Below are 27623 nucleotides of genomic sequence, written 5' to 3'. Positions count from 1 at the left end.
CTGCAGCTATTTTTAGCAGCAGCACTCGAGAGGCTGCCTGGCAGGGAACCATGGCTTTGAGCGTGACCATCAATTTTCACCTGCAGCCAACTTCCTTTCCTTTCAGGAGGAAGGTTATTCAAAGATGTGGATTTCTTCGAAATTGAGTTAAAAAGAGAACAGGGGAATTTAAAGTGTATACAAGGACACTCGCGACCAGCACAGGGCATCCTGCCAGGGCTCCAGACCTCCCGACTCGGCAGGGCGCCCCAGGCCTGCGGGCCAGGCATCCTCGGCGGGCAGAGGCCCCTCCCAGGCCCGGCGGGCCCCAGCCTCCCGCGCAGTCAGAGCTTGGAGCCGGCCTGTCTTCCCGAATTCAGACGCCCAGGGTTCACCACAGCAAACCCCACAGCTGCGGGGCCCGCAAGTTAGAGGGTGAGTGTGGCCTGGACGCCGGCGAGGAGAGGGAGGCGCCCAGCTCGAGATCAAGTGTAAAGAAGTGCCAGGCGTCTCAGCAAATGAGTGAGAATACGTTCAGGCAGTATTTCAGAAACTCAAAACTCACGCAAAAAAGCCACACACGCAAACATCAAAACTGCAAGTGACAGGACCCGTCCAGCACGTGCAAACTCACCTCTTCAGGCCTGTCCGAGGCCCCATCCCCGGGGCACCCACGCGTCCCGCGGGGCTTCCCGGAGCCAGGAACAAGCGGGCGGGCACAGCGGCGCGGCGAGGTAGTGTGCAGGGCTTCACAAACAAATTTCACCGGAGAAAACCTCCTTGAGGAGAACCTCAAAGGACTAGGGCTCTCTAGAGACTGACGTTCTCCGAGGGGGGAGAGCACCTGGGTCCTGCCTGGCCAACCCTGACCAACCCCGAGTGAGCCGGAGCCCTGCGCTCCGGGGGAGGGCCGACCTCAGCGAGGACGCGCCCAAAGCAGCAGGAGCGGGGACGGAGGCTCCGGCAGCCAGCAGGCCTGTGCACCAGCTGGGAGCACCCACGAGTGTGACCGTAGGGCGCCTGCGGCCCAGGAGGCGTGCGGGACAGTGCGAGGTGCGGGGAACAGCGGAAGCCTCCTCGCAGTAATTTTTATAAGTAACCTTACACCTTTTAATTGAACAATGAACACACTCATACTTAATTACTGAACATTTCATCACTGACCAGAGGTCACACACACACTCTTTGAACATGGACTTGGCATGCAGACGGCAACGGTTTGACAAAGGCTGCACGCCAGAAGGAGGAGACAGTGGGAGGAGCCCCTGGGGGAGGACAGGGGCCCCCTGGAGCCCGAGAGGAGCAGGAATCACGCTCAGGGCGCCCGGGGGCAAAGCAGGTGCACCGAGGCGCCGACACCCACAGGGCTCCAAGGCCCCCAGGCCTGCCGGGCACCCGCTCCTTCACACTCACCTCCTGCCTCTGCCAGGAGCAGCTCTGCTTCTAACTTTCATTGCTGGGGAGAGTCAGCACCCTTCCCAGGTTGCTAATTTTAAGTCACAGCACCCATCAGATGCACCTGTACCCGCGATCTCAGAGCGCCCCCCTTGCCAGCAGCCCACGCTCAGTGAGAAGGGGGAGAGGAGGCCGGGGGGAGCACGGCTCCCCGTCCACCAAACCTCCGAGCAAGGCGTCCTCGCCGGGCCTCGGTCTCCTCGCCTGTCACATGAGGGACTCCACACTGAGCCGAGATTCCGCGCGACGGCTGCCTGGGAACCACAGAGGAGAGGCCCTGCCCTCCTGGGGGGGGGGGCGAGGACCCAGAGGCCTGCTGAGGAGGCAAGAGACCCGGGGAGGCAGGAGGCGCGGCTTCCCTGGCCCCGCCTGCACCCGCACAGCACTCGCCAGCGTGCCCACAGGCACAGGAGCAGGGCCCAGGACAGCAACGTGTTCAGCCCCAGAGCACGAATAGGCCAGGAGGCCCGTGAGCGAAGCTGAGTGTGACCTGAATGTCCCTTTTAAGGACGTCCTTACTCAGATGTAAGTCGCTCTCATGAAACGTGGACACAGGTCATCACTGCAGCAGAAGATGACAGGGGCTGTTCTCCCCGTGCCTGGCGGGGGGGGCCTGCACTGGAGCTGCGTCCCGAAGGCCGGGACCCGGGGACACGAACCTCAGCGCCACCAGCCAGGCAGCATGCACGGAGCAGAGAGCACCGCCTGCGGATCACAGCCCCCACCCAGGACTGCTGCGGGGGGCCACACGCGTCACCCCCAGCACGGCCCCAAGGCGTCTGAGGCCCTGGAAGCCTAGGCACGCGCGGGCGGGGGCCGGGTGAGAGTGCACAGACGTCGGTGCGGGCGGCGGGCTTCTCTGATCCCAGGGGGACACAGCTTCCAAACCGAGGGCCAGGAGAGCGAGGCCCTGGGCGGCGGGAGCCTGCGGGGAGGGCTGAGCGGCAGAGGGCGCGGCAGCCGCCCCTCCCACCTGGTCCAGCCAGAGGCAGCCAGGAGCACCTCCCTCCCACACCAGCCCAGACCCTATCTTAATAAACACCTGCAAATCGGAGACGCACGAGAGACATTTTGTTTTGATTTCGTTCTATTTCCTAAAATTGCTTTTCTCTCTGGAATTTTTTTCTGCCACGACCCAGTCCAGCCACCCTCTTGGTGGGATAATGCAGTAACACTGGTGACAAGATTGGCTTCTAATAACTTTGCAAATGGCATTTTCTCATAACAAAACAGGTGAGCTTTTTTACTGAAATGGATATAACAGAAACGTCAGCCTGGAAAGCTAACCTGAAAGGACAATATATTAACACGTGAAAGTAAATCCTGAAGCCAAGAGGGTCCCGCTCTTCTGTGGGAGGGGGAGGGCGTCGGGCCGAGGAGCCGGGCTGGCTAGCAGCTCACAGCCCGTCCTCTAGGCTTCTCTCGACGGTCAGGAGAAGTGGAGGCAGGCACTTTGAGAAAAAAGCAGAGGCTGAATCTGAACCTGAGTTTAAAGAATGCAAATACCACTGGCCCTGGGCCCTCCCCACGGGCCGAGAGCGTGATTCCGGCCAGGAGGGCAGGCGCCGGGCAGCGGGAGGGGGACGGCCCCCAGGTGGAAGAGAAGGCCAGCCCCACCGCACAGACTGCTGTCGGGGAGCAGAGCAGCGCGCAAACACCCAGGCGACCGCAGAGCCCCACGCCCACGCCTCCTGCGAGCGAGGAGCAGGGTCAAGGGGCAGAGGACAGGGGAGGAGGGTCCGAAGGAGCCCCGCCCTTCAGGAGCCACCAACCCAGGCCGCCAGCACGTGGGGGGCACAGAACGAGCATTTATGAACACTGGTAACTAGGGGAGCAGAGGAGCACAGCAGAGCACGTGTCCCTCTGGGCGGAAGAGGGACGCTGAGGGGCTGGGCCGCAGCCATCCGGGAGGGGAGGGTGTGAGCGAGGACAGGGCCAGGTCCGGACACCCGCACAGACCTACCAGGAGGCTGCGGACCTGCTGCCATCTGTACCAGGCACTTCGTGGGGAAAAACACACTCTGACACAGCACCCTAATGTCTCAGCCAGGGAAAAACGGGCACTGGTCCACCCCAGGTGCCCGCTACCCCGTCTCTGGAATGGACTGGGCTCTGCTACGCGACACTGTCCACAGACTGGCAGCAGGCCATCACCCGGGTGCCGGTCAGACAGGCAGGAGCTCACGCCCCGCCCCGAACTAACCCCAGCTCGGCCCCTTCCCGACACGTCATGTTTCATACACACGTTAACGACTTGTGTCCTGAACATCTTTGAGGGCTCCTCCCAAGGGGCCAGCAGAGGGTCCAATGGGGACTGGAGCTGGGGTCGGTCACTCCACAGGTGATGTAACCACGCTCTAGGAGAAGGTGGGAGATGACGACACACACTCAGCCCCTACCGCCACCCCACCCCCCCCCCCCCCCCCCCCGCCGCGCGTCCCCAGCATCACCTTCATCTGACCACCACTCCTCTTGGCTCACCGAGACGTCGCGAAGGCCTGGCACAAGTCTCTCAAATTTGCCTGGAGCCCCCTTCCCAGAGCAGGCTGGAGGGAGAGGACGAGCCAGCACCATGACAGAGAGACTGGAGAGCAGTAACGGTCAGGGCCCCAGAGGGACGGGCCCCAGGGCCAGCAGGAGAGCCCACGCCCGGTCACGATTAGGGCTGAGACACGGCCCCTCAGCCCTGGCCCCAGGACTTTCCTTCTCGGATGCCGTGGCGCTGGGTCTACCACGGCTGCCTGAACCCACCAGGGCTGGCTACAATTCCCACAGACGGGAAGGCTGAAGACGTGCCCGGCCCTGAAGGTGCCAACCGTGCCCAAGCCAGGGGCATGCCGCCCACCTCCGCAGCCCCACAGGAGGGTTTTCAACACACACACGGTCAGGAGACGATCTCCTCTCACCGTCCACGCACGGTGCAGACGCACGGTGCAGAACAAGCCACGCGCTGGGGCCACTTTCAGGTCATGACTCGAAACAAAAGATACAAACCCAGCATCCACACCCACCAGCATCCCAGCCGCGCGCAGGCCACAGCGTGCTGAGATGGGAAGGGGGGCCACGGGGCCCATGCTCCACACCTCGGTGGGCGGCAGAGAGCAAGTCAGAGACACACAAAGGATTCTGGTTCTCAGAAGACAGAGCTGGTTCTGAGCTTCTTAAGGATTTCCTTCTGTGCTACCCAAACCAAGAATTTTCAGCATTAAAAAAGGAGGCACAGGAGAGAAATCCTTCTAATAAGATTAGGAAGCTCGTCGACTCTAAGGAAGGATGTGGGAAGAGGATGAAGATGAGTGATCAAAAGCAGCTGGTGGCGTTTATGTTCTTTTGCAAGAGAAACAGTCATAATCTGCTTTTCTCCAAGGTAAGAGGCCTCGATGCGGACGTGGGGGCGTCAGCCACACGCCTGCGCTCAGGCCCGGGGGGGAGCAGCACGCAGGTGCCCATCGCGGAGGGCGCGGGGGCAACAGGACAGCCGCTGCTAAGGGGGCGCCCACACGGCAGCGACCCCAGAGACTCCCAGGGAGCCGGGGCGACGCTCATGTGCTCACGCCGCAGAGCACCCCCACCTCACCCCGGCCCTGGTCCCGGGAAAGCAGATGGGGTCCCTGAACGCCACAGCCAGGCCCCCAGGGATTCTAGGAGTCCCCCAGTTACGCTCAGAGGTGTAATGAAAACAAAAAGCTGAGACACTGAAGGTGCCAGCAGCCATTACTGAGATGCTGCCGTGAGCGAGGCCGGGCAGCAGGAGGCCAGCACAGAGGAGCCAGAGCCCACCTACCCGGGTTCAAGTTCAACATCACCCGCCCGCGCTCTGTGTCTCATCCATACGAGGGACATACCCCCGGCCTCAAGGGGCTTCCACGAAAAGGAAAGAAAATGCGGTGTGTGGAAAGCTTCACCAAGCAGAGGCCAGTGACTCACTGCAGGAAGTGCCGGGGTGAGAAGCATTCAAAGCTGAACCAACTCCTTCCACGTGACTCAAGCCCTTAAGGTGAAAGCTCACGTCCACACAACCACGTGCACACGACGACAGCAGCTTTACTCAAAAATGCCACCAAGACGTCCTTTAGCAGGTGAGTGGGTGCACACGCAGCGATGCGTCCGGACGATGGGCTGTATTCGATGATAAGGACACGGAGGCACCTGAAGTGCACATCACGGAGCGACAGAAGCCCGTCGGAAAAGGCTCCAGCTACTGACCTCTGAAACTACGGAGACCGTGAAAGGACTGGGGGTCGCCGGGCGAGGAAGGAGGGCGGGTGCCCAGATGAGCGCAGAGGCTCACAAGGGCCGAGAAGTGCCCTCTGTGACGCTGCGATGGGGACACACGCCACCAAGCATCTGTCAAACCCACAGAGCGTCCGGCAGAGAGGGACCCCTAATGTAAACTGTGGACTGCAGCTCACGCCACAGCTGGAACAACGCACCCCACGCCGACGCAGGCTGTAGCAGTAGGGGGTTGTGAGGCGGGGGAGGAGAGACGTGGGAACTCTATATTTTCTCCTGAATTTTTTTGTAACCCTAAACTGGTCTAAGAAACAGTTATTAAATTTAAAACATGAACATTTAAAAATGTCCCATACAATATGATTCTATTTACACAAAATTCTTGGAATGCCAAAATTTCCAGAGATGGAGAATAGATTAGGGGTGGGGGTAGGAGGGCCAGAGGGGCTTTCGGGGGCAGCCGGAGAAGGCCTTTATGCCGGTGGGTCAGTCCCGCATCTTGAGTAAGCGGTGCTTCCACGAATCTGCACAAGTGATAATGTCTCTCTCTCTCTCTCTCTCTCTCTCTCTCTCTCTCTCTCTCTCTCACACACACACACACACACACACACAGTGGGAATGTCAGTCCTGGTCTTAATGCCGCATGAGAATCATCTAAGATGTTACCATCAGGGAAGCTGGTGACAGATGCATGGGGTCCCTTCTACCATCGTCACAACTTTCTGTGCATCTAAAATTGTATTTTAAAGAACATAAAACTAACCCACCCACCATGCTCTAGCACATCTCCTTTTCTGGACGCTGTGTCCTGGCTTCGCCGAGCTCTGTTTGTTCCGTCCCAGTCTGAGGGAGACCCCAGGAACTCAGAGCCCTGCCCACCCTACGGCCGCCTCAGCAGCACCTAGACCAGAGTCCGGCTCACGCAGACGCCCCAAGAGAATCTGTGCAACGACAAAGTAAAGGACAAAGTGAGTGAATGAGTTCCGGTTCTTTCTTTCGATTCCTTTCCAGCCTTCCCATCTGCCTAAGGTACAAGCTTGGAACATGTAAACCTTGTCTGAAGGTCAGCCTTTACAAATCCAGAGAGAATGTGAGAACATATTTTGAACAGAATAATAAAAATAACCCACATCAAAATTCATGGGGTAGGCATTTATGATAAAAACTCTTACAAAACTGCAAGTAGATGTGGATTTCATTAACCCAATCAAGAGTATCTACAAAAAACAAACAGCCCACTCGGCACTTAGTGGTGAATTACTGAAGCTTCCTGAGATCCGTGCGAGACAAGGACCCCTCGTCCTGACCTGCTCCCAGAGGCTCCAGTGAGGAGGTCGGGGAAGAAAAAGCAGGCGCATAAGGACTGACCAGGAAGAAGCAAAGCAGCGTCTGCACAGAGGCCAGGCTCGTCCACAGGGAAACTGCTCTCACACAAGGGATTTATCAGCAGGACTGTTAGGCGCTGAGTCTTAGCTGCACTTCCACAGACCAGCACCAACACAAAGACGGTAAAACCCCTGAAAGATACCATTACAACTGCATCAAAATAGAGAATGCTTAGGGGGAAAACATCGAACAGCGCGCAAGACTTCTACCCTAGAAAGTGCCAAGCGTTCCTGAGAGACGTGAAAGATCTAAACAAGCGAAAGAACACAGAATGTTCTGGTTTAGAAAAAGAAATAATGTGAAGGTGTCATTTCTCCCCAGACTCACTTACAAATTCATTGCAGATTCATTGTAACCCCAACCGCATTCCAGCAGATTCCTTGTGTGTAAACGGACAAATGGATTCTGAAACGTACAAGGACGTGCAAAGGACCACAAGCAGGCAGAGAGTCTTAAAGAACCACCACCCCCCTGGAGGCTCACTACCGGACGTGGAAGCCCAGCATCGGCGACGGCAGGATGGTGCCGGCAGGAAGACGGACAAACCAGCGGGCAGGACAGAGGACACAGAAGCCGAGCTGCCTGTCAGCAGGCGCTGGCTGACGGTTAGGGACGCGGGACCGCACATGGGGAACGAAGGGCCTTCCCAGAAACGGTGCTGGACCAGTGGCACCCTTGATGAGGAAGACCACCCGATCGCCTGCGTCACTCACACCCAAAACCCACCCAACTGCAGGTGACACCCGAGCACGCAGCCGTGAGAAGAAGGCAGCTCCTCGTCTCCAGACGCTGGGAGGCGAAGACCCGCTCACCCTGACCCACTGGGTGCTGCCCACTGAGCCGCACGGCCCGCCAGCTCCTGCCCACCCCAGGTGGGAGCAAGGGGTCGGCCCAGGAGAGGGCATCTGCCACACGCGTCTCAACCAAAATCCCCATCGGTTCCGTGCCAGGAGCCGTCAGGACACAGCACCCACCACCTGCCTGTGTTCCCTCCAGAAGACGTGTTACCTGCTGTGCGGGGCAGAACTCAAGGACAAGAGGGTCGACAGTAACCCACAACACCCTGGGGTCTCCCCACTCCGGACCTAACGCACACCCTGGCTTCTCCAAGTACAAGCAGGAAGGGTCCGCACCCCCACGGGGCTGAGCTCCTTGAGACGGGCGGTGGGGGAGAACCTTAGAGCAAACAGGCTGCTCTCCTGGTCTCATGGGCGAGCGCCAGCAGCTCTGGAAGGCGCTGGGCTTCAGCAAAGAACCAGGGACGTGCTGCCCTTGGCCCAAGCCTAGACCTCCCCGCTGTGGAGGCACGGACCTCACTGAGGCTGGCCAGGCAGCGGGACAAGCCCCACCCTCACACAGTTCCTACGTATCTACGTATCTACGGGTAACTTCTCAAAGCCGCCAAGTAAACACAAGAATATAAAGAGCTACCTTTACACAAGATAAACAATACACACCCCAGCACCCAACCGGAGCCCCCGTCAGCAAAGGACCGGGAGACCTGAGGGCAGCCCCGTGGGCGGGGAGGGCGTCCCAGCCGCCGATGGGCCCCTGAGTGGTGACCACTCCCCTGGCCAGAGAGGCTTGCTTCCGGGAGCCTTCCTCCAGGACAGCCTCTTGTAGACAAGAGACGAGAGGAGCTCTGGTCTCTTCTGAGAGATCCCCTTGGGCTTCCTGCCTCGAATTCCCAAAAGCTCACCTATGCCCATGTATTTGTTCCTCGAGCAGCAACAACGGGGGCCCCGTGCGGGTGCGGTCATCACTACCGGACCATGACCCTGGAGGTAAGACACCAATGATCCCTGTCCTCCTCCAAAGGGTATGGGGGAAGGGGATAGAACGGAGGGGGAGGGGAGGCTTCCACTTTCATTTTTAAAAAACTTCATGCTGAAAGTTAGCTTTCACTGCTTAGAATCTATAAATAAGATTCTATAACCATATTGTGGAATACTAGGGGCACACTGGAAATAGCTCATTTCAAATAGGAAAATGGTTTGTGTTCACCCAGTTCTGGAAGCCAATTTTCAATTGCTTAAAATAGTCATGGTATTTTACCAAGGTAATTACACTCTTAGCTATCAGTAACAATTAAACCCTTAGACTGGAGACGCTTAATAAGGTCTCGAAATAAAATCGCACATTCCAAGCACTGTACTCTGAAATGTCAAGCACACAAATAGGGCCCTCGATGAGACGCAGGAGCGGGAGCGCTGTCGGCGGGCCTGGTCCAGAGCCATGCGGAGGGCCGGACACTGCACTCGCCACACCCCGCCCCAAGGAGCCGGGCTGGGGCCCCCAGAGGGATGGGGGCGTCTCCCAAGGAAGACAGGGAAAGATGAGCTACCAAAACATCCTCGAGCCCTGACAGCGGCCACCCGGGAGCTGCCTCGAAGAAGAAGCATGCACACCATGCGGAAGCCACCGTGCGAGCCCACGGGGCCACTGAGAAGGGGGGCGGACGCGCGTGGCACCCGCTAGGAGGCAGTGGGCTGGCTGTCTGACGAACAGCTTAACCATGCGGCTGGCAAGATGGACCCCGCGAGCCCGACCTGGGTATCGACCCATCGCAAGCACGCCTCCGCGCTGCGGTCAGCATCCGTCAGTGCCAGGCAATCAGTACCACCCCCCACCCCCCACTCAGAGCGACACCTGGGAGCAGGCGGGCAGGGCCAGGCCTGAACGAGGCCAGAGGCGCCCTCTGCTTCCAACCTGCTGAGCCTGGGGAAGAGACGAGTGGAAACTTGCTGTCTTGGGAGCCCAGAGCAGTGACCTTCAAGGACAGAAACTGCCCAAGAAGGAAGCCAGGCACAAGCGCACGAACACGGAGGTGCAGCCGGACACCAGGGCGCGGACTCCGCACAGTGGAGACACGTAGCCCCGCTGAGGGGGAGCCCACTGCACCAGGGTCTCCTAGTGGGGGACCTACACCCACAAACCGACGCAGTCCTGGTAAAGCGAAGCAGGGGGCCGAGCCACCAGGCTGCCAATCCAGCCCACGAGGACACGCGCTAGGCGCACGGGCACCAGACGTGGATGACACAGACAAGACCTGCACGAGGACGGCTCGCAGCCGCGCCAAGTGGCCCGTGTTTTCTCACCTGCTGACAGTCAGTGGCCAAATCATCCCAAAGGTACTTACGCGTCGTAAGGACGAGGATGAACCTGAACTCCACGTGATCCCTGCTTTTCTGAGCACCACAGTCCACGGAGCAAAACTCCACAGAGGAAACTAACCCTCTAAACACAGCACAAGAGGACACTCTGGCCCACAGGACGATCTGTAAATGCGAAGCTGCCACATAAATATCCAAAGTGCTAAGCGCTCTTAAAAAGTGAGGTGATCCCTTTGGGGCCACAAGTAGCTGAGGCCGGGACAGGCTGTCCGTGCAGGAGGCGCACGCCCTCCGCCCGCCTCCCCGCAGGCAGGCACTTCCTGTGAGCGCTGCCGACCAGCCTCGGGCACCTGAGTCTCAACTCGCCGTCCACCCTCAACCACAGACGTGACGGGCAAACATGTGACCAGACTACCAGAGGAGCCAAAGGGGGGTTTTGCAGATGAAATTAAGCTCGTAGAGTTTAAAATAAGATCATCCTGGACTGTCTGGTAGGCCAAGCAAATCACGTGAACTTTTAAAAGCAGAGAACTTTCATCAGCGTAGCCAGAGAGATGCAACAGAAAGACGCTGAGGCAGCTTGAGCCCTGAGAGGGTCCTGACCCACCGCGGCTGGAGGGGCCCCGTGTAGAGAGAGGACGCAGGCAGATTCTGGGGGCGAGGACAGCCCTGGGCCCTGAAACACACTCTGCCCAAGAGCCTCCGGGCAGCCCACGTGGGAGCCCGAGCCGGGAAACAGCCAGGCCGCCCAGACTTCCGCCCCCGAGGCTGCGAGACAGGGGTCCTGTGCCGCCTCCAGCGGCCACGCCTGTGGTGCTCGCACAGCAGCCACGGAAACCAGCGCGCCCCGGGCGTCCCGGCCCCCACGCCCCCAGATGAACGCGCAGCCTTGGCCCCCACACCCCACCCCACCCCTCTGTTGACGAGAGGGAGCTTGTCCCCACACGCAGAGGCAAGCGGGGGACAAGAAAACAGCCCCCAGACGTCCTGGGAGCCTCTCCCCAACACCGGGGACCCCACCGATGAGGAATTCCAGCAATCACACTTCTGGGCACCTACCCCAGACCAACCGGACCCACCGCCACACAGAGCCTGTGTATCACTGGGGCACCTCCACGTGCGACCGCGAACCCTGGCAAGGATGAAAACCGCCTCCGGGTGGTGCAGGATTAACCAACGGGGGGCACCCACCCCGCAGAGCCAGGGGATCTGCCGCGGGTTCCCGCAGCTACCTGGGCGGATGCGGCATTCCACTGAGTGCAGAAACCCGTCTCCGGAGGCCACACTGCGTATGTGTCCACTCTTGTGACACCCCTGAAGTGGCACAACGTGTGGGGCTGTCACGTCATCACACATGTAGCTGCGTGTAACGGCCTCCACCAGGGTGCAGAGCCATCTCCCTGTGCCACCCTCATAGCCCGCCCTTCCCACGACACCCCTGACACGACCGCTGCCCAGCTGTCCCGGCTCCTAAACTCTCATCCGGAACTGGGAAGCTGCCTCCCCTCGGCACCGGCAACCCAGGGCCTCCCGCGGGGGTGGGGTGGACCACGTCCTCTGTGGGGTTTTTTTTTTTCCTTTTTCCAATTTATCTTATAATAAAGTTTGCACCTTTTGACCAGTTCCACCCATTCCTCCCACCCCCACCCTCACCTCTGGCAACCACCAACCTGGTTTCTATATTTTACAAGTTCAGTATTTTTAGATTCCACCTAAGGCGAGATCACACAGCATCTTTCTCTGTCTGGCATCTCTCACTTAGCACAGTCCCCTCAGGGTCCATCCACAGTGTCACTAATGGCAGGATTTCCTTCTCTTGTGGCCACTTTTTACCTATTCATCCACTGCTGAGTCCTCAGGTTGCACCCATGTCTGGGCTTTGAGGAAAATGCTGCCGTGAACACAGGGGCGCAGAGGTCTCTTCCAGACAGGGATGTTGTCTCCTTCAGATAAATGCCCAGAACTGGGCTGCATCGCAGGGTAGTCCTACTTCTGATTCTCTGGGAACCTGCATCCTGTTTTCTTCTGCAGTTTTCCCAGTGCCCCACGAGCACTGTCCAAACAGGAACAGGCTGGACACTGAGCTACTCCAGCGCAAAATACCACGGCACACGCGGAAGAGGCCCGGGGCCATCCAGCCTAAGCTGTTTGCTCCGCAGACACCCAGAGACTGAGCAACGTTCCTGAGGTCAAAGGGAAAGGTCCTCCCACCTGTCACCCTGTGAAAGTTCTGTGCTTCCCACGTCAGGGACCACAGCACACGCTCTGGCCCTGAAGGTCACGTCAAGACGTCCAGGCACACGCAGCGTTGCCCTGGTCTGAGCCCTGGCCCTGAGCTCCTCCATGTGCCCGCCTGCCTGTGCCCTCGGGGAGGGGAGAGGCGCCCCCAGCGACAGTCTGCTGAACCTCGGTCGCCCTGTTCTTTCCAGCATCCAGCCCAGCACCACGGCACCTTCCTGCCGTCCGTGCCACGGCTCCCTACCGGAAGGGCCCGGTCCTCCACACTCCCTTTCACTAATAGCGAACCCTCAGGCCTCAGCGTGGCCTCAGCTCCTCCGAAAACTCCTCCCGAGCCAGAATGCACCCTGCGTCCCGACATGTCGGCAAGCGCGTTGGTGTGTTGCTCCCGTCCGCCTGTGCCCTGGCCTGTAGCCTCTGTAGGGCCGCGACCACACATCTGCATCTGGGCCATTCGCGCAGAGCTGACACGGGGTCCGTGAGAGACGCGCAGGAGGGGAGGGAGGAGGGCGTGAGGGCCCGAGAGGCTGGCTGCACATGACTGACCACGACCCACCAGGCCTGGGGGCTGTGCCCTCTGCCGGAAGCCAGCTGCGGGCTCCGGGTGGCAGCAGGGGAGGCCGCTCCTGGAGGGTCTCCCCTGTGAGGCCACCTGCGAGGCTGGTGTCGAGGTCAGCGAAGCCCGACCCCGGGAAGCCCGAGGGACGTGAGACATGGGCCAGGGCTCGTGCAGGGGAGGCAGAGACATCGGGCTCCCAGCAGCCGGAATGTGACCCGCCTCCTAAAAGCTTCATAACCGGGGTCCTAAGTTTTTATCAAACCATCAAGAACAGGCAAACAGTTGTCAGAAAACTCCTGACACCTCCCAGGTGGGCTGGCCTGCCCAGGTCGGGGCGCGAGGGCCCGAGGAGCTGGCCTGAGAAGCAAGCCTAAAGAGCATCTGGGAACAGATTCTGGCCTCTTCCTTCCTCGTCTTCTGCAATTTCAGCATCCTAGGCAACGTTTTAACTAACACTCTCTCGCACTGAAACCCTAACTCACGCTCCAGCAAGCTCTGCTTATGCAGCCAGACATTGGAGCCCCTCAGGCTCCACACAGCCAGCGAGCGCCCGGCCCCACAGACGGAGCTGGGAGCAGGAACGCATCCTGGTCTGTGCACCTGCACTCAGGTGACGCTTTCCATTCCAAACCCCGGGCCGCAGACCCACTGCGGTCCACCCTGCACTTACTGGGCTCCAAAGGCAGGAAAGGCTGCTCCTGTGCACCAGGTCTAAGGGAGGGCGGACCCCACCGAGAGACACTGGGGCTCGGGGCCAACACCCTGACACCCCAGGTCGGTGCGTGAAGGCCGCGGGCTCGGCCTTCACAAGGAGGGGGGCCCGGCAGGGAATCCCGGGGTAAACACACACGGGCTGGCTGACCCACAGGACGTTCTCCTCCTGGCGAGAGGAGGGCTCCGTCTGATCTGAGCCGTGACTCACAGGCAACTCCGTGCAGGTCTAACGGATCAAGAAGTGAGAACACACGTCACGGGTGGTTTGCGTGCACTGCATTTGGTAGAGACCTTGGCAAAGCTGGGGACCTGGAGAGAAGACTAAGAGCGGACACGGCAGGGAAGGGCTGGGAGGCGCTGGCCTGGAGGGCAGGTCGCCCCCGCGCCCCGTACCTTCGTCAGCAGCAGGACCCGCTTCTGCAGCCGCCGGGCCAGGGCCTCGTGTGTCTCCCGCTTCTTCCGCTCCTCCAGCAGCTGGCTGCTCAGCTGGCGGACCTCCTCCTGGAGCTGCAGCCGGGCCTTCTCCAGCCCCCGGGCACTGCAAGAGGCAAAAGGGCAGAGCAATGAGGCCTGGCCCCCGGGCCCAGCACGGGGCCCAGCACGACACACGTCACTCAGGTCCCAAAATAGAGCCGCACGTGCAACCCGCCCGCCGTCACTTCCTCACTTCTGAATAGCTACTTAAAGCCTTTCAGGAGTTTCTGGATTTCAAACAGACGCCCAGGGTGATCCCGGAACGCGGCAGGCGCGGGGGAGGGAAGCTCCGCGCCACACACAATGGGGAGAATTGCCAGCTCCGCGGCTTCGGGAGGCGCTTCTGAATGAGCTAAATTACCAGCGCGGGCGCGTCCCGTGCGCGCCGTGGTCGGCCACAGATGTGCAGCTCCGTGCGGGGACGGCGGGCAGCCTGGGCCGGGCCCCTCCACAGACACCCTGCAGGCCGAGCCCGGCAGAGCCCTGGCGGCGGGGGCAGGCCCCGGGCACCCGCCGACGCCCGCGCGGCCAGCACCCTGCCTCGCTTCACACACCCGAGCGCGGAGCAGGACGGGCACCCACAGGCCCACGTCCCAGCGTCCCGGCAGGGCGGCGAAGCCACTTCAGAGTCTGGTCTTTGCCGCGCTTTTCCTCAAATGGCCGTGTCCTTCCCGATGTGAAAGTGCTTTCCATGAAGCCAAGGTGGGGAGCAATGAAGCTGAGCACACGACCCCCGGCACCCGCAGGCGGCACTGGGAGGGCAGCCGCCTGGCAGACCGGTGCCCGCGTGGCGCTCGGCCCGGGCTGGGGTCTCCGGGGGTCTCCTGCGGAGGGGCTGCGTCCTCAGGCTTGCCAGCCCGGTGTCACTCCGCATTCCAAGGCCTGCTGGGAGGCCCCATGTTGTCTCAGGACTCAATTTCTCTAAAGCTAGACTAGACCTAAAAACCCACTTGGGCGGCGGACAGGAGGCGGTGCTGCTGGCACGGCCACAGAGCCCTGCTCGCGCAGCTGCGGCCAGGCCGGCGGGTCCAGCCCCGCGGACACAGCAGCGCTCGAGCAGCACCGCAGGCCCCGGCTCCCGGGCTCTGGTCCTGACGGGTGCGGGCTCAGGAAAGGCGCCGTGCCTGCCACGGAGCAGAGACTTAAGCACACGGCGCGGCTCACTGTGAAAGGGGAAAAACAGAGTCCCAGGTACCGAGGAGGCAGCAGCTTCCGGAAGCAGCTGGGATCCCCTGAAACCATTCAATCCAGAGGCTGAGAGCCCTGGGACCCAGACCTCCGCGGGGCCACCGCTGGGGTCAGGCCTGCACCAGCAGAGGCCGTGCTGCTGGGAGGGCGTGGGCTGCCCCGGCACCACTGGCAGGAAAGGGAACCCGCAGGAGCCCCTGTTCCGGGCAAAGGACCCAGCACGGGCCTCCCTCCCCACGGCCTTACGGCTCCCCCCACCCCAGCACCCCCTCTGCACGGGCCGCAAAGGGTGCCGGCTGGCAGGGGAGCACGGGGAAAGGGAGGCTGGAGTGCAGGACAGCGGCTCCGCGACCGCCACGGCAGAAGACGGACGAGAAACCGCTAATACGCGATCACCTCGGGAGGGAAAGGCAGCAGGGGAGGACCCCGGGGCAAGGACAGAGCAGGGCACGGGCTCTGCTGACACGAGAGGGCAGCCCCCGCCCCACAGAGGGCAGCACGAGGGAGTCCGAAGCCGCTGGGTGTGCACACGGGTCCAGGAGCGGGTCAGAGGGCGCAGACAGAATGGGGAAGAAGAGCATCGAGGAGGGGCTGCGCGGAGGGGGCGGGAGAGCGCGAGGGGCCGAGACCCGGGGGCGAGAGGACCTCTCAGAACAGAGGGGAGGACGCGGGCGGAGGCAGAGCAGGAGGAGGTGCTGGCTTTTGTCTACACGTCCTCGAGGAAGCAGGTGAGCGCGCACAGGGTGCTCAAGGGAGTGAGCCCACAGCGCGGGGACGTGCTGGTGGGCTGGGGAGGAGGGACCGGGAGCAGCGGGGCCTCGCGGCACAGGGGCTGGAGGAACTGGCACAAACCAGGGCTGGTCTTCCGCGGGAGCACGGTTTTCTTATGTGTCCAAGGACTCACCCCAAAATGCCCCTTCACAACACCTGCCAACGGGCGGCCCTCCCCTTTCCTCACGTGCCAAGGGGGTGAGAGCACACCTGCGGCCTCTCCAGAGGGCCTCCTGCAGCCCGGCCCACAGGCCCGCCGGCCACCTCCCTGCGGACAGGGGCATTTGGGTCACCGGGCCCCGGAGCCCCGGCCGCCAGCACCAGCGCCACACGGCGGCCTCTTCTCTGTGGGAACGTTCTCGTGTTCAATCGCAGCCTTTCTTGTGAAGCAAAGAGGAGAAAACTCATAAAAAATTAAACCTCTGGTTCCATGCTGATGGTGAACCCTGAGGTCAGTGGCATTTCTGTGAACCTCTGGGAGTTCAAAATGCAGCTCTCAGAGGAGAGGCCAGCACTCTCCTCCGTCAATACCCTTCTGAGCTGGTGTCGAGGGAGGAGGGAAGGCCTGGGCTTTTGAGAACCCCTCTCTGTGCTGTGACAGGCCACCGCGGTCTCCTGTACTGTCATCTTCATCAGAAAACCCCCAGCCTAAGGAGATCTACTTTCAAGGAACAACAAAAGGACACACACGCTGTGAAGCCGCAGGAGACATCTGAACGACCTTCTCTCAGACGGTGCGGTCCCGCCCTGCTCTTGCATCGCACACCCTCCCTCCACATCCACCTCCTCCCAGCTCCAGCCACCACCCCAGCATCCCGATGCCAAGGGGAGTGCCGTCACGCCCGCCCACAGGGCAGGAGACCCAAAGGCCTGCCCAGCATCTCTGGGAAGCACGAGGACAAGGCAGTGCAGCTGACCCCAGGAAGGACAGCCCCGTGCGGAGCCCTCGCTCCACGCTGGGTGTAGGGCGGGGGCTTCTTGCCTGGCCGGCAAGCACGGAGAGCAGGAGCACCCGGCAGCCATGGCTGGACCCAAGTTCAAACCAAGAACAGCTCGGAGGCCGGCAAATCCTTCAGTTGGTAACGTGTGGTCGAGACCTTCACTTGGACACACAGGTCGAGGCAGGAGCTTTACTTCTGACGAATGCCCGAGAGCATTCCCAAGGGAGCACGCGGCCACCCACCCGGGGCCCTGTGTGTTAGGATGTGAACACGACTGCAGGTGCACACTGATTCCTGGTGGCTACACTCTGGCAGGGAACTAGAATTACATCAGTAAAATTTAACTCACACTCTGCAAAGTCCCTAAAGCATACTACGCTCGGGGCTCGGCCGAGCAGAGATCAAGCCCACCACACGTGCTCTCCAGGTATCTCCGTCCCACAGACGGGGACCAGGCTTTGGGGGCTGCCCCTCACTCGAGGCCCCTCCACCCTGACCAGGACACGGTGCCTGACCTCCAGGCTCTGGTGCTGTGCCCCACACGCCCCGGCCATCCGGCGGTACAAGCAAAGCCACCACCGAGCAGGTGACTCGCTGGGGTATCTGGCTGGGGTGTGAGGGGCCTCCCGTGCTCTGCTGAGGTGGAAAGGGCTCACAGGCCGGCCACAGAGCTCAGCGGTCCCTCCTACACCCCCGGGACTGCTGCGGAGCCGCCCGGAGGAGGAGCACAGCGGGCCTCGGCGCACAGCTCCCCAGGGAAGCCTCGGAAGCTGAAAAGTCTCCTTGTCTGCCTGTGGAGAGTGGAGGAGGGGGCCGTGGAGAAGATAGACGGAGTCGACAAGCGCAGGCGAGAGCTGGCGGATCCGACACGACACGCGGCTGCGGCTGACGTGCAGGAGCCGCCCGCGTGCCGGCACAGCCCGGGGCACGACTGCGCCGGACACGTACTGAACAGAAGTCAGGGTTTCACTGAGAGCAAGGTTACCACCGGCTTGATGGGCAGGCCTGCCAAGATGCCCTGCGGCAGCAGGCGAGGCGGGGAGAAGCCAGCAGGGGTGAGACCCGGCCAGAGGGCGGCCCCAGGGTCCAGCACCGTGTGTGCCAAGACATCCAAGGGCACAGCGGGGACACCGGGGCCTCACTGGCTGCCGACAGCAGTGCAGGGGCAAAGGGGACACCGGACGCGCCACTGGCTTCCGGGTGGCCAGATCAGGGACAAGCCTCTCTCAGAGCTGCCCAAGGACGGGAAGGGATGCTTGGGGAATGGTGGCCTCCAGCCAGAGGGCTTCAGCTACCGGCTGGCCTCCTCCTGGGGAGGGAACTGGCCGGGGGGCTGCACCGCTGCGGCCGGGCCCCACACAACGCGATTTCCTCACCACTAAGACTCAGGCTTCCCTACTGGACACCGCGGATGAGGGACACCGCGAAGCTGCAGGCCACACGCTGAGCGGCGAGGACAGGCCACACGGCCTCCCTCGTGCCCGCAGCTCCAGTTTCCTCCAAGCAAGGCTTCGGTTCCCAAAACACGCTTCACCGGCACCCTGAGCACAGGCCCTGGCAGTTTTCTAAGGAAGGTGTTGCTGCCAGCAGTAGGAGCAGAGGCCCCCCACGCAACCCTGCAAGAAGCCCAACGGCCCTCTGGGGGGTCCGCCACGTCAGTCCCGAAGGCAGCCTGCGAAGCTGCAAGACAACGAAACGGCAGCAAGGGCGCCTGCACCCAGGACCCGTGCGCTCATCTCAGCCCTTTGCAGGACGCGTCTGCGGGAAAGACAAGGCGCCAGGGTGGCCGGGGCAGAAGCACCTCTGGAGGAGAGAGGTGCAGACAAGGAAGGACCGGCATCTCAGCAGAGTCTCAACCCCGATCAGCCCAGGGAACAGGCGGGACTGGAGGAGCCCACCGTGGGCTCCACACAGAGGAGGGGCGGGCCCCCACCAGGGAGGGAGGGCTGGATGCGCCCCCCCCCAAAGACCCCTGGGGGTCTGCTCCGGCTTCAATCCCGCCTCCCCTGCCCCCAGAAGGGTATCACCACTGACAGCCATGCAGGCCAAGCCCCGGACTCCCCCTCGACCCCGCTTCCATGCCCCCAGGGCTCTGCAGACCCGACAGCCCCCCCCCACATGCACACTGAGCCCGGGCTCCCCGTCTGCGCCCCCGGACCCGGTCCAGGCTGCCCCTCCTCGTGGGCCCCCCCGCTGCCCACCCAGCCCTCACCCCTGCGGACCAGCACACCACCTGCCCCGCCACAAGGCTCCCCTTTCACCATGGCACGGCCTCCTGCGCGTGAAGGGCAGCCCGGGGCAAGGCCAGGCCCGGCGGCACTCAGCGCAGGGAGCCACGCCCGCCGTGTCCACGGGCCTGGCCGGGCGGGGGGCCCGTGAGCGGAGCCAGATACGGGTTTCAGAAGTACTCTCCCAGAGGGCGGGCACTCCCCGGAGGGTAGGGGGAGGCCACGCTGCTCCCCACCCAGGCCCCCACTCCTCACTCCCCTGCCCAGAACGCTTCCTGCCAACACGGTGCCCGGCGTGCTGGGGGGGGCGGGGCACAGTGTACCCACAGGAGCGGAAACCAACCGCTGCTGCTGGAGGGAAACCAGCTAACGCGGCCCTGACGCCCCTGCGCGGAGGACCCACCAGAGCCCCTCAGCGTCCGAGGCCAGAGGCCAGGGGCTTCGGGAAACCTTCTGAACCTCCGTTTCCTCAGCAACAGAAGGGAAGCCATTGCTATGTGCCTGCCTCACGGGGCAGCAGGGACTCTAACGAGACGTGCAGAGTGCGAAGCGCACGACGACGCGCACAGGGCGAAGCCGGCGTGCGGGCGCAGCGGGGAGACCCAGCACCCGCACGCAGCTCAGCAGAGAAGCCGCGTCCGGGAGACAGCGCCTTGGAGAAGAGCTGGTGGAGATCCACTCCACCGTGTCCTTTCCTGACGCTTCACACGGGACCAGAGGAGAAGGCGAGGTCAGGAGCGGGAGCTCCGTGGTGTGCAGCACGCGTGTGCACCCCTGGTCCTCCCGAACACCCACACGACCCGAGAGCAACGCCTACCACTCCCACGGCCCTGCTCCGCGGACAGCGCGCACACAGCTGGTGGGCGCGACCCAGGCTCCTCTTCAGACCAGGGCCCCGTTGACACACATGGGCCCTCTCACCGCACGGCCGGCCTGGGCCAATGCGGCTGAGATCAGGTCTTACGTGCAGCCATGGGACCCTGCACTCCATCTGCATGGCCAAGGGGTAGCTTTGGCGTGTGTGGGGAGAAGGAACGGGAGCAGGGAGGCAGGAGGGCGGGAGGTGGGCGGCCCCTCCAGTCTGGGTCCTGCTCAGACTCAAGGGGGCCACCTGGGAAAGGAGCCGTGAGCCTCGCCCCATCGCCCGCGACACCCAGGCCTGGCGTGGCACACAGCCGTCTTCACGTACGGCATCTAACTCCAATCCTAAATGCCTCCAAGTGTCATGACAGGTTTCTCAGAAAAAAATAAAAAACCCAAACAGCAGAAACAGAACCAGAGAATGAGAAAAGCAAAGGTTGGCGTCATTACCAATCAAAGGGCCGGCCGAGGGGCAGGCTGGGGAGCTGCAGCCCCGCTCCCGGCCCTCTCTCCCCCGGGCCCTCTCTCCTCCCCTCTCTCCTCCCCTCTCTCCTCCTGGCCCTCTCTCTCTCCTCCGCCTCTACGAGCCTCCCGACATCTCATCAATGCGAATCGCCAGATTAAATGTGCATCCCAGATAAACAGAGGCCACACAGTAAATACTCTCCTCTGACCTTGAAATGTGAGAAGGGAAATTACCCTTTGCAATTTCAATTCAAGCCTAACCATCATGAATAATCCAACGTAGCTAATCCGTGACCCGCCTGGAGCTGCACGGGTGGGGCTGACTCTGCCTTCAACTTCTGGGGTGGGGAGCGGCCCAGTGCCAGGTGCCAGGTCCCCAGCAGGGTGCACTCTGCCCACCCCGGAGGCCACCGGGCTCAGGACACAGACGGCAGGCCCCAGAGGGCAAGCTGGCCCTGGACCCTCGCGCTCCAGCTCTCAGGAGCACGACCTGGCGGAGAGACGGTGGACGGTAAGTCAGGTGACCCTGTGCTCAGGCAACGCCGACGCCTCGTTTGGCAGAGGTGACCCTCTGACCTCTCGCGTGCACTGTCTCACTAAACCCACAGCACCCGAGGATGCGGGTCTGTGCGCACTGCCCGCGGGCGGCACAGCCAGGCTGGGCCCAGGGACAGGGACCCTTCCACACGGCACGCGGCAAGCTGTCCTCGGCCTGCGCTGGAAGTAAAGTTTGGCCAGCCTGACCCACTCCTCACGCGGCCTCCACAGCTGCTGTCCCGTGACTGCGGTTCTGTGGTTGGAAACGGCAGAAACGTTTACTGCGGGCCCCGTACAGAAACAGGCTGCCCGCCACTCTGCACCCCCCGCAGCGCAGCTGACGGCACGGAAGCTCCCGCCAGCCTGGCCAGCCCCGGGCACGGCCCATGCTGGACCCCTGACCACCCACCCGCTCACATTCTGAGCCCAGGGACCCTCTCGTTTCCAGTCTGAACAGACGCTGCGGCCTCCAGGCCCCACGTGGCGGCAGCTGGCGTGGGTCTGCCCAGGGCAGCTCTGAAGCCACGCTGCATGGCCCTCGCCGCGAGGAAGAGCTCGCAGAGCAGCAGGCCTGGACGCTCTCACCCATTTCCTGTCTGACGCCCCCTCATCCTTCAGCTTGGGGGGTGGGTGGTATGTGGTCTTCCCAAGGTCACGGCACTCCAAGTGCAGTCTTGTGACACTGAGGGTAGGGCTGCCTCCCCAACACACCAGTCTCTGTCCTTCCAGACCCCCGTCTCCCTCCCCAGGTCAAGGCCGGCAAACGCAGCAAGGCATTGCCACACCCACCCCCAGGGAGGTGGGCGCAAGGGGTGCAGGCCGGGACCAACCACCTCCACCAAGCGAGAGGACAGTGCACACCGGGGGCGCTCACGTGCACCTCACTGAGGGCTCACGACGGACGAGGCTGGAATGCAAAAGGGTAAACACGCTTCAGACACCCAGAGCAGCCCCGTAACAGGGCGGCCCGGCTAAACACGGTTCCGGAGGGACGCTGCAGGGCCCGGTCCAGGGCGTGTCGCTGAGCACTGAGCCTCGAGCACCCAGCACTAAGCCGTCAGTCCACCTCAGGGACCAAACACGGAGCCCCCAGTACTACGCACTGAGCCTCAAGTACCCAACGCTAAGCCAGAAGGCGGCCTGCACTCCAAGGCAGGCAGCGGGCCGTGTGGGGCCTCCAGAAGCGTCTGCCCCTGCCCTGGCCAGACGTGGTGCTGACGAGAGAGCAGCAGACCAGGCAGTGAGGAGACACAGGCTCCAGGGCCAGCCCTCAGAGCCCTGGGCTTCCCGTCCATGAAGCAGGGACGGGCCCCAGGAGGGACGTGGAAGGGACGTGGCAGTGAGAGCAGCACCTGGACATGGTGCCCCGCAACCCGGAGCTCCAGCTGCATGAGCGTGAGGCAGGACAGCAGCCCCTTCCCCACGGGGGGGCCGCAGACGTACAGGCCTTGACCCACGGCGCTCGGTGCCAACAAGAGGTGCCAGAGGGAGGAGGGCAGCACCAGGGACACAGAGAGGGTCCCACCACCAGGCACACCCGTGACTTCTGATGGCCCAACTCCAGTGGGGTCCCCGTCAAGACCCCGGGTCCGGACCTTCCACCGCTCCACTGCCCCAAGAGACCAGGGAGGGCCTCACGGCGGGGAGCATGTGGCGGGAGCAACCCTGAGGACTCCTGGAGGCGGTTGCCATGCCCAGGCGGGGTGAGGCTGCCGCGCACGTGCCCGTGGAGGGCCCTCCGGTGACACTGGAGCTTCGCCCTTCACTTGCTGGAGCTTCACGTCCACCTCCTCCCAGGGGCACGGACCAAACCTCAAACTCAAATGCAGCCCTTAGACGTGGAACAGTGATCAAAAACCAGACACTACAGGTAAGAAAGCAAACGAACGACACCCTGTGTGTCCTCGATCTACCTGGAGCAGAGACCAGTGAGCGCCCCAGAGCCGGGCAAGGGCAGGTGCTGGGGCTCTCCAGCCTTCAGCTTAGCGCTACGGAAATAAGAACAAGACAAAAAGAAAAAGAAAAAGATTTTTACAAGATGTCACCTCCTGTCCTCAAGGAATTTACCATCCAGCACAGGGGACAGAATAAAACACGGCACGGCAGGTGCAGGAAGCTGGAGGGAAGGGACGGGGCACGGCTGTCCTAAACAAAGGGCCAGGCTGGGCGGGCACTGAGCTGGACGCCGCATGACGTCTCCGAGCAGGGGGTGGGATGGGCGGGTGCGCTCCAACGGCGCCTGTGAACTCGGCCAGCGGTAAAGGTGGGACGGCACAACCTCACCCTGTCTCCCCACGTCGCCCAGGAGCCCACTCGGCAGCTCCGGAGCTGAGGCACCCAGCGTGCAGGCCGTTGCCGCAGACCCTCGACCCACACCTGTCCCCATGGCGGTCCTGCTCCTGGATAACGGAGCCCATTCCGCCTGTTCACTTTCCCGAGGACGCTGTCGTCTTCGAGCGGAGCACACGAAGTCAACAACCCGCGGGGAGAGGTGCCTGCGCAGGATGCGGACGCGCACCAGGTCCTGCAGGTCCGCCGCCGCTGCCGTGGGAGCCCCGAGCAGGCACGCTGCACTCGGGCCCCGTGGGGGCTCCCCTGCGGGAGGAGCAAGCCCTCCACAAAGGTGACACCCAGGGAGCACGGCCACACCTCGCTAGAAGCTGCGGCTCTGACCACGCCTCTAAGCACTTCTGTGCTGGAAGGACCAGCGTGAAGGAGAAAATGAGATTTAAAAGTTACCAGTTCCTCCTTCACTGCTTTCAGTGAAGCATCTACTCAGCCTTGCTGCGTCCGCTTCATCCCACCCCAGGCATGGGGGCCCCAGGGGGTGGACACCCGCCTGGAGAAAGGCCAACTCTACTTAGTTTATTTCTTGTTGAACTTGAAGAGCTAAGAAAAAACGACCTTTATGAGGCAGGGCTGGTCCCGTCGGGGCAGCTGCAACACCACTCACAGGAGGGGGGCCAGGAGCCCCCACAACCACGCCGGGCCGCCAGCCGCCGGGGAGAAAAAGTACCAAAGCAGGTCTGGGTGGTGGCCAGCGGGGGCAGCCGTGGCCAGGGTTGAAGAGGCAGCAGCGTCCTGTGGGGGCCACACCTGGGGTCACACCCGGCCCCCACCACTTGCTCGTGCAGGACGGGGACCCCAGGACACTGACCCTGACGTTTCAAGATTCCTCAGAAAGCAGCTAACAGATCCCCCGACATACTGCAGGCCCTCCTCTCCCAATCTCCAGGTGATTCCTGCTGACCGCCTCTCAAGTGGCTGCGGGGCCCACCTTACGGGCCAGGGGCTCCAGGAAGCCCCTGCGGTTTATGCCGTGACCTGGCGAGGCTGCGCCCCAGAGCAGGAAGCAGGTCAGACGGCAAAGGCACGGGGTGCTCCCTGGGAGGGGTGTCACCTGGAGGCCCCAGTCCAGCACCGAGAGTGGGTGTCACGCCTGAAGGCGGGGCAGCACAAGTAGGGTTGCTGAGAGGGCCGGTTATGGTATGGTGCCAACACCTCACGTGGCTCAAGAAAAGGCAACCGGAAAACCACGAAGACTCCAGCCTAGGGCGAAACCCACACCAAGACTACAAGACTAACGGCTGGAAAGACAGGCCACGCACCCACAGCTCCGCCGGGCCACCCGGGGTAGGGGGTGGCGGCCTGGACCTGGGAGTGCGCGGAGTGGGGTAAGCACGGGAGATGGCGGGGGGCACCTACTGAAACAGGAGGCAAGGGGGCAGGGCACAACCTCTGAAAGAACGGCACAGGGGAGGACATGATGTAAGCTGATTAGACCCAAATGGGTCCAAGGTGGCGGACAAGTCGACCTCCAGGCGCCATGACAGCTCCAAGGCGGACCAGGAGGGTCAGAAAGTGGGCAGTGGCCCAATTCCTGGAAGTCCCCGCCCCCTCCTGAAATAGCTGGAATGCTCCGCCCACTCATTAGCCTGTGACATGACCCACCCTTACAGAAACTGAACCCCCATCCCCTGGCGCCTTTCTCACCTTCTGACACGGCCCGCACTCTGTCTGCGGAGGGTGTTTCTCTCCAGATCTCTAAACTATCACACTGTCTCTCACCGAATTCTTTCTGTGCTGAGACATCAAGAACCTGAGCTTCATGAAGTCCTGAAACCAGGTGTGTGATCTCAGTCGGAAGGTCTTGGGTTTTGGCCGCGTTCGAGTCCCGACCGCGTGGGTTCGCGTCCCAACCTGAGTTGCAGTTTCCTGTCACCAGCGCAGTGACTCCAGGAGGCCCCTCCTCCAGTGATGGTCTGGTTTTCCACGCCCACCCAACTTCGGGGAAAGAACACTTCGGGGACACGGACATCCATGTACTGATTCTATTTCCGCTGGAAGGTGGGAAATCTGTCCATCCAACAGGGCACTTCGAGTGAACAGAGCTGGGCAGAACGGGAGTAACGCAGCCACTGTGACAATTCAACAATATCCAGAAAACTCTCTCGACAATTCAGAGAACACGCCTGGAAGCATGTGAATAGAGGGCATAGAAGAACGAAGGTCTGCTGTGATTACGCATACTTACTCAATTTTCTGAAGCTCCTGGAGGAGAAAAGGAGCCTAGTCAACGGTGGGGACAGCCACAGCAGCACCAGGCGCGTCACGCGGCCCCACCGCCAGGCGCAGAGGAGGAGCCCGCCACCTTCCGGTCCCGGGAGCGGCCTCAGGAACCCACACGAGCCGGGCACGGCGACCAGCGGGGAGGCAGCACCGTCTCCGGAGGCATCCGTAGGCGGTGTCTTCCCGCCAACAGAGCCACGGAGAGGGCTGTGTGGGTGGCTGTCGGACTGCTGCGGCGCTGATACCGGGACGGGCCCGCCTGCTGGCACGCAGATTAGATGCAGCAGACGTCCGAGCCATTGTCATGGACGCAGGGCGGCTCACCCTCCCGGCCCACCAGCGCCAGCTCACCAGCGCATCACTTCCCGAGAACAAGACACCGGAATTCACCCCACACCTGTGAACAGCTGTGCCCTGGCTTCCTGTCCTCGGACCCCGGGTGACATGGGAAGCCACCAAAGCCATCACTGGACTCAGAGCAGAAAGAGGAGGACTCCCCCCCCCCACCCCCAACACACACACATGGCCGGTGAGGGCAGGATGCACGCTGGGACCCTTGGGAGACGGGATGAGAGACCTTCATTGCATCGCGGTCGGGGCCGGAAGCGGCCAGCAAACACCACCATTCTCCCCCCGCACACACGCCTGTTGAACACCGCCCAGCTGGACGAGCTTGGTCCCGTCACTGTCCCCAGTGGACGCGGGACACCCGGGCTCTGGAGGCAAGTCAGTGAGACAGCGAGAGCTGGAGCTCAGGTCTCTCCGTCCTGACCCTACACTGGTCACAACCACCGCTCACGTTCGCAGCCATGGGTTCCCTGCTTACGTGGCCAATCACTCAATGCAAATCGAGCACCGGCTGTGTGTCAGCCACTGGTCCCGGCAAAGGAGACAATGGTGACCGGCTTCAAGGAGCTCCCAGCAGGACAGCCGGTGTCCGGGGACAAGCCGGAGGGTGTGGGCCTCCCTCTCCTCGGCTCTCCAGCTGCCCCCACCCTCCACTGCGTGTGCGGCGCTGCCCCCAGCGGGTCCCCCCGGATGTTCTCACTCACGGGGTTGGGCCCCGAGAGCAGGAGGCCGGGCCCCGACAGCACGAGGCCAGGCGGAGGCTCAGGCACCCTCTGCCCCGCTGCCCCAGAGCAGGGCAGACAAGCAGCGCTGCTGAGAGCACAGGCGGAGGGTTTAAATCCCCCGGTGGGCAAAGGCCCGGCCCGGCTTTGCCCACAGACCACGTGAGAAAGGAGACCTGCTGCCCCACCAGACACGTTAATCCCAGCGCTGGTTTCCTGCGTGGCCCGGGGTTCGTCACGAACGTGACCCCACCTATCAGACCCTGAGGGCTTCCGGCTGAAAGACCGCGTTCTCTGCAATGACCGCTTTACGACAAAGTGCACACGCGGGAGACTGCAGGGAGAAACGGTGACCGGGAGCCCAGCTCACGCGGGAGGGAAGGGGCCTCCGGAGCTGCAGTGGGCAGCCTGAGCCCCCCTGTGGAGCTCCGACTGCCCACGGATGCCCGCCGCGTGCCTGGGGGGCAGGAGACCTGCCACGCGCCGGCCGCCCTGCCCTATTCACACTGACGGAAACGAGGCTACTCTGAGGGCACCTTCTCAGGGAGCCTCACTTGGTTCTCACGCATTAACATCACAAAACCAGCTGTTGAGGAACTGACTGACGCATTTTCAATTGAGACAAAATTTCCATAAAGTTTACCATTATACCATTTTAAAGTGAACACTTCAGCAGATTTTAGTGTATCTGCAATGCTGTCCAGACATCGACACTAACTGAAGAAGAGTTTCATCACCCTGGACAGAGACCCTGTCTGTGCCCGCAGCGGTCTGGTCTCTCCCCACTGCGGCCCCCTCCCCCACCCCCCACCGCCACGGGTCCCCACTAACCTACTTCCTGT

General features: G+C 62.0%; 1 protein-coding gene across 11 annotated transcripts in view; it reads right to left on the bottom strand.

The window, feature by feature from the left end:
• The window catches only part of MAD1L1 (mitotic arrest deficient 1 like 1), a 352049-nt gene that overhangs the window by 206454 nt on the left and 117972 nt on the right, over positions 1 to 27623 (bottom strand). For all 11 annotated transcript variants that reach the window (XM_057695706.1, XM_057695713.1, XM_057695708.1 and 8 more), the window contains one exon: positions 14071 to 14215. In XM_057695706.1, the coding sequence (XP_057551689.1) occupies positions 14071 to 14215 (145 nt within the window). The remainder of the gene's footprint in view (positions 1 to 14070; positions 14216 to 27623) is intronic.

This window comes from Hippopotamus amphibius, chromosome 9 (genome assembly GCF_030028045.1).
Source record: "Hippopotamus amphibius kiboko isolate mHipAmp2 chromosome 9, mHipAmp2.hap2, whole genome shotgun sequence".
Taxonomy (NCBI): Eukaryota; Metazoa; Chordata; class Mammalia; order Artiodactyla; family Hippopotamidae; genus Hippopotamus; species Hippopotamus amphibius.
Note: the sequence above shows the minus strand (reverse complement) of the source record. Positions and strands in the feature narration are given on the sequence as shown.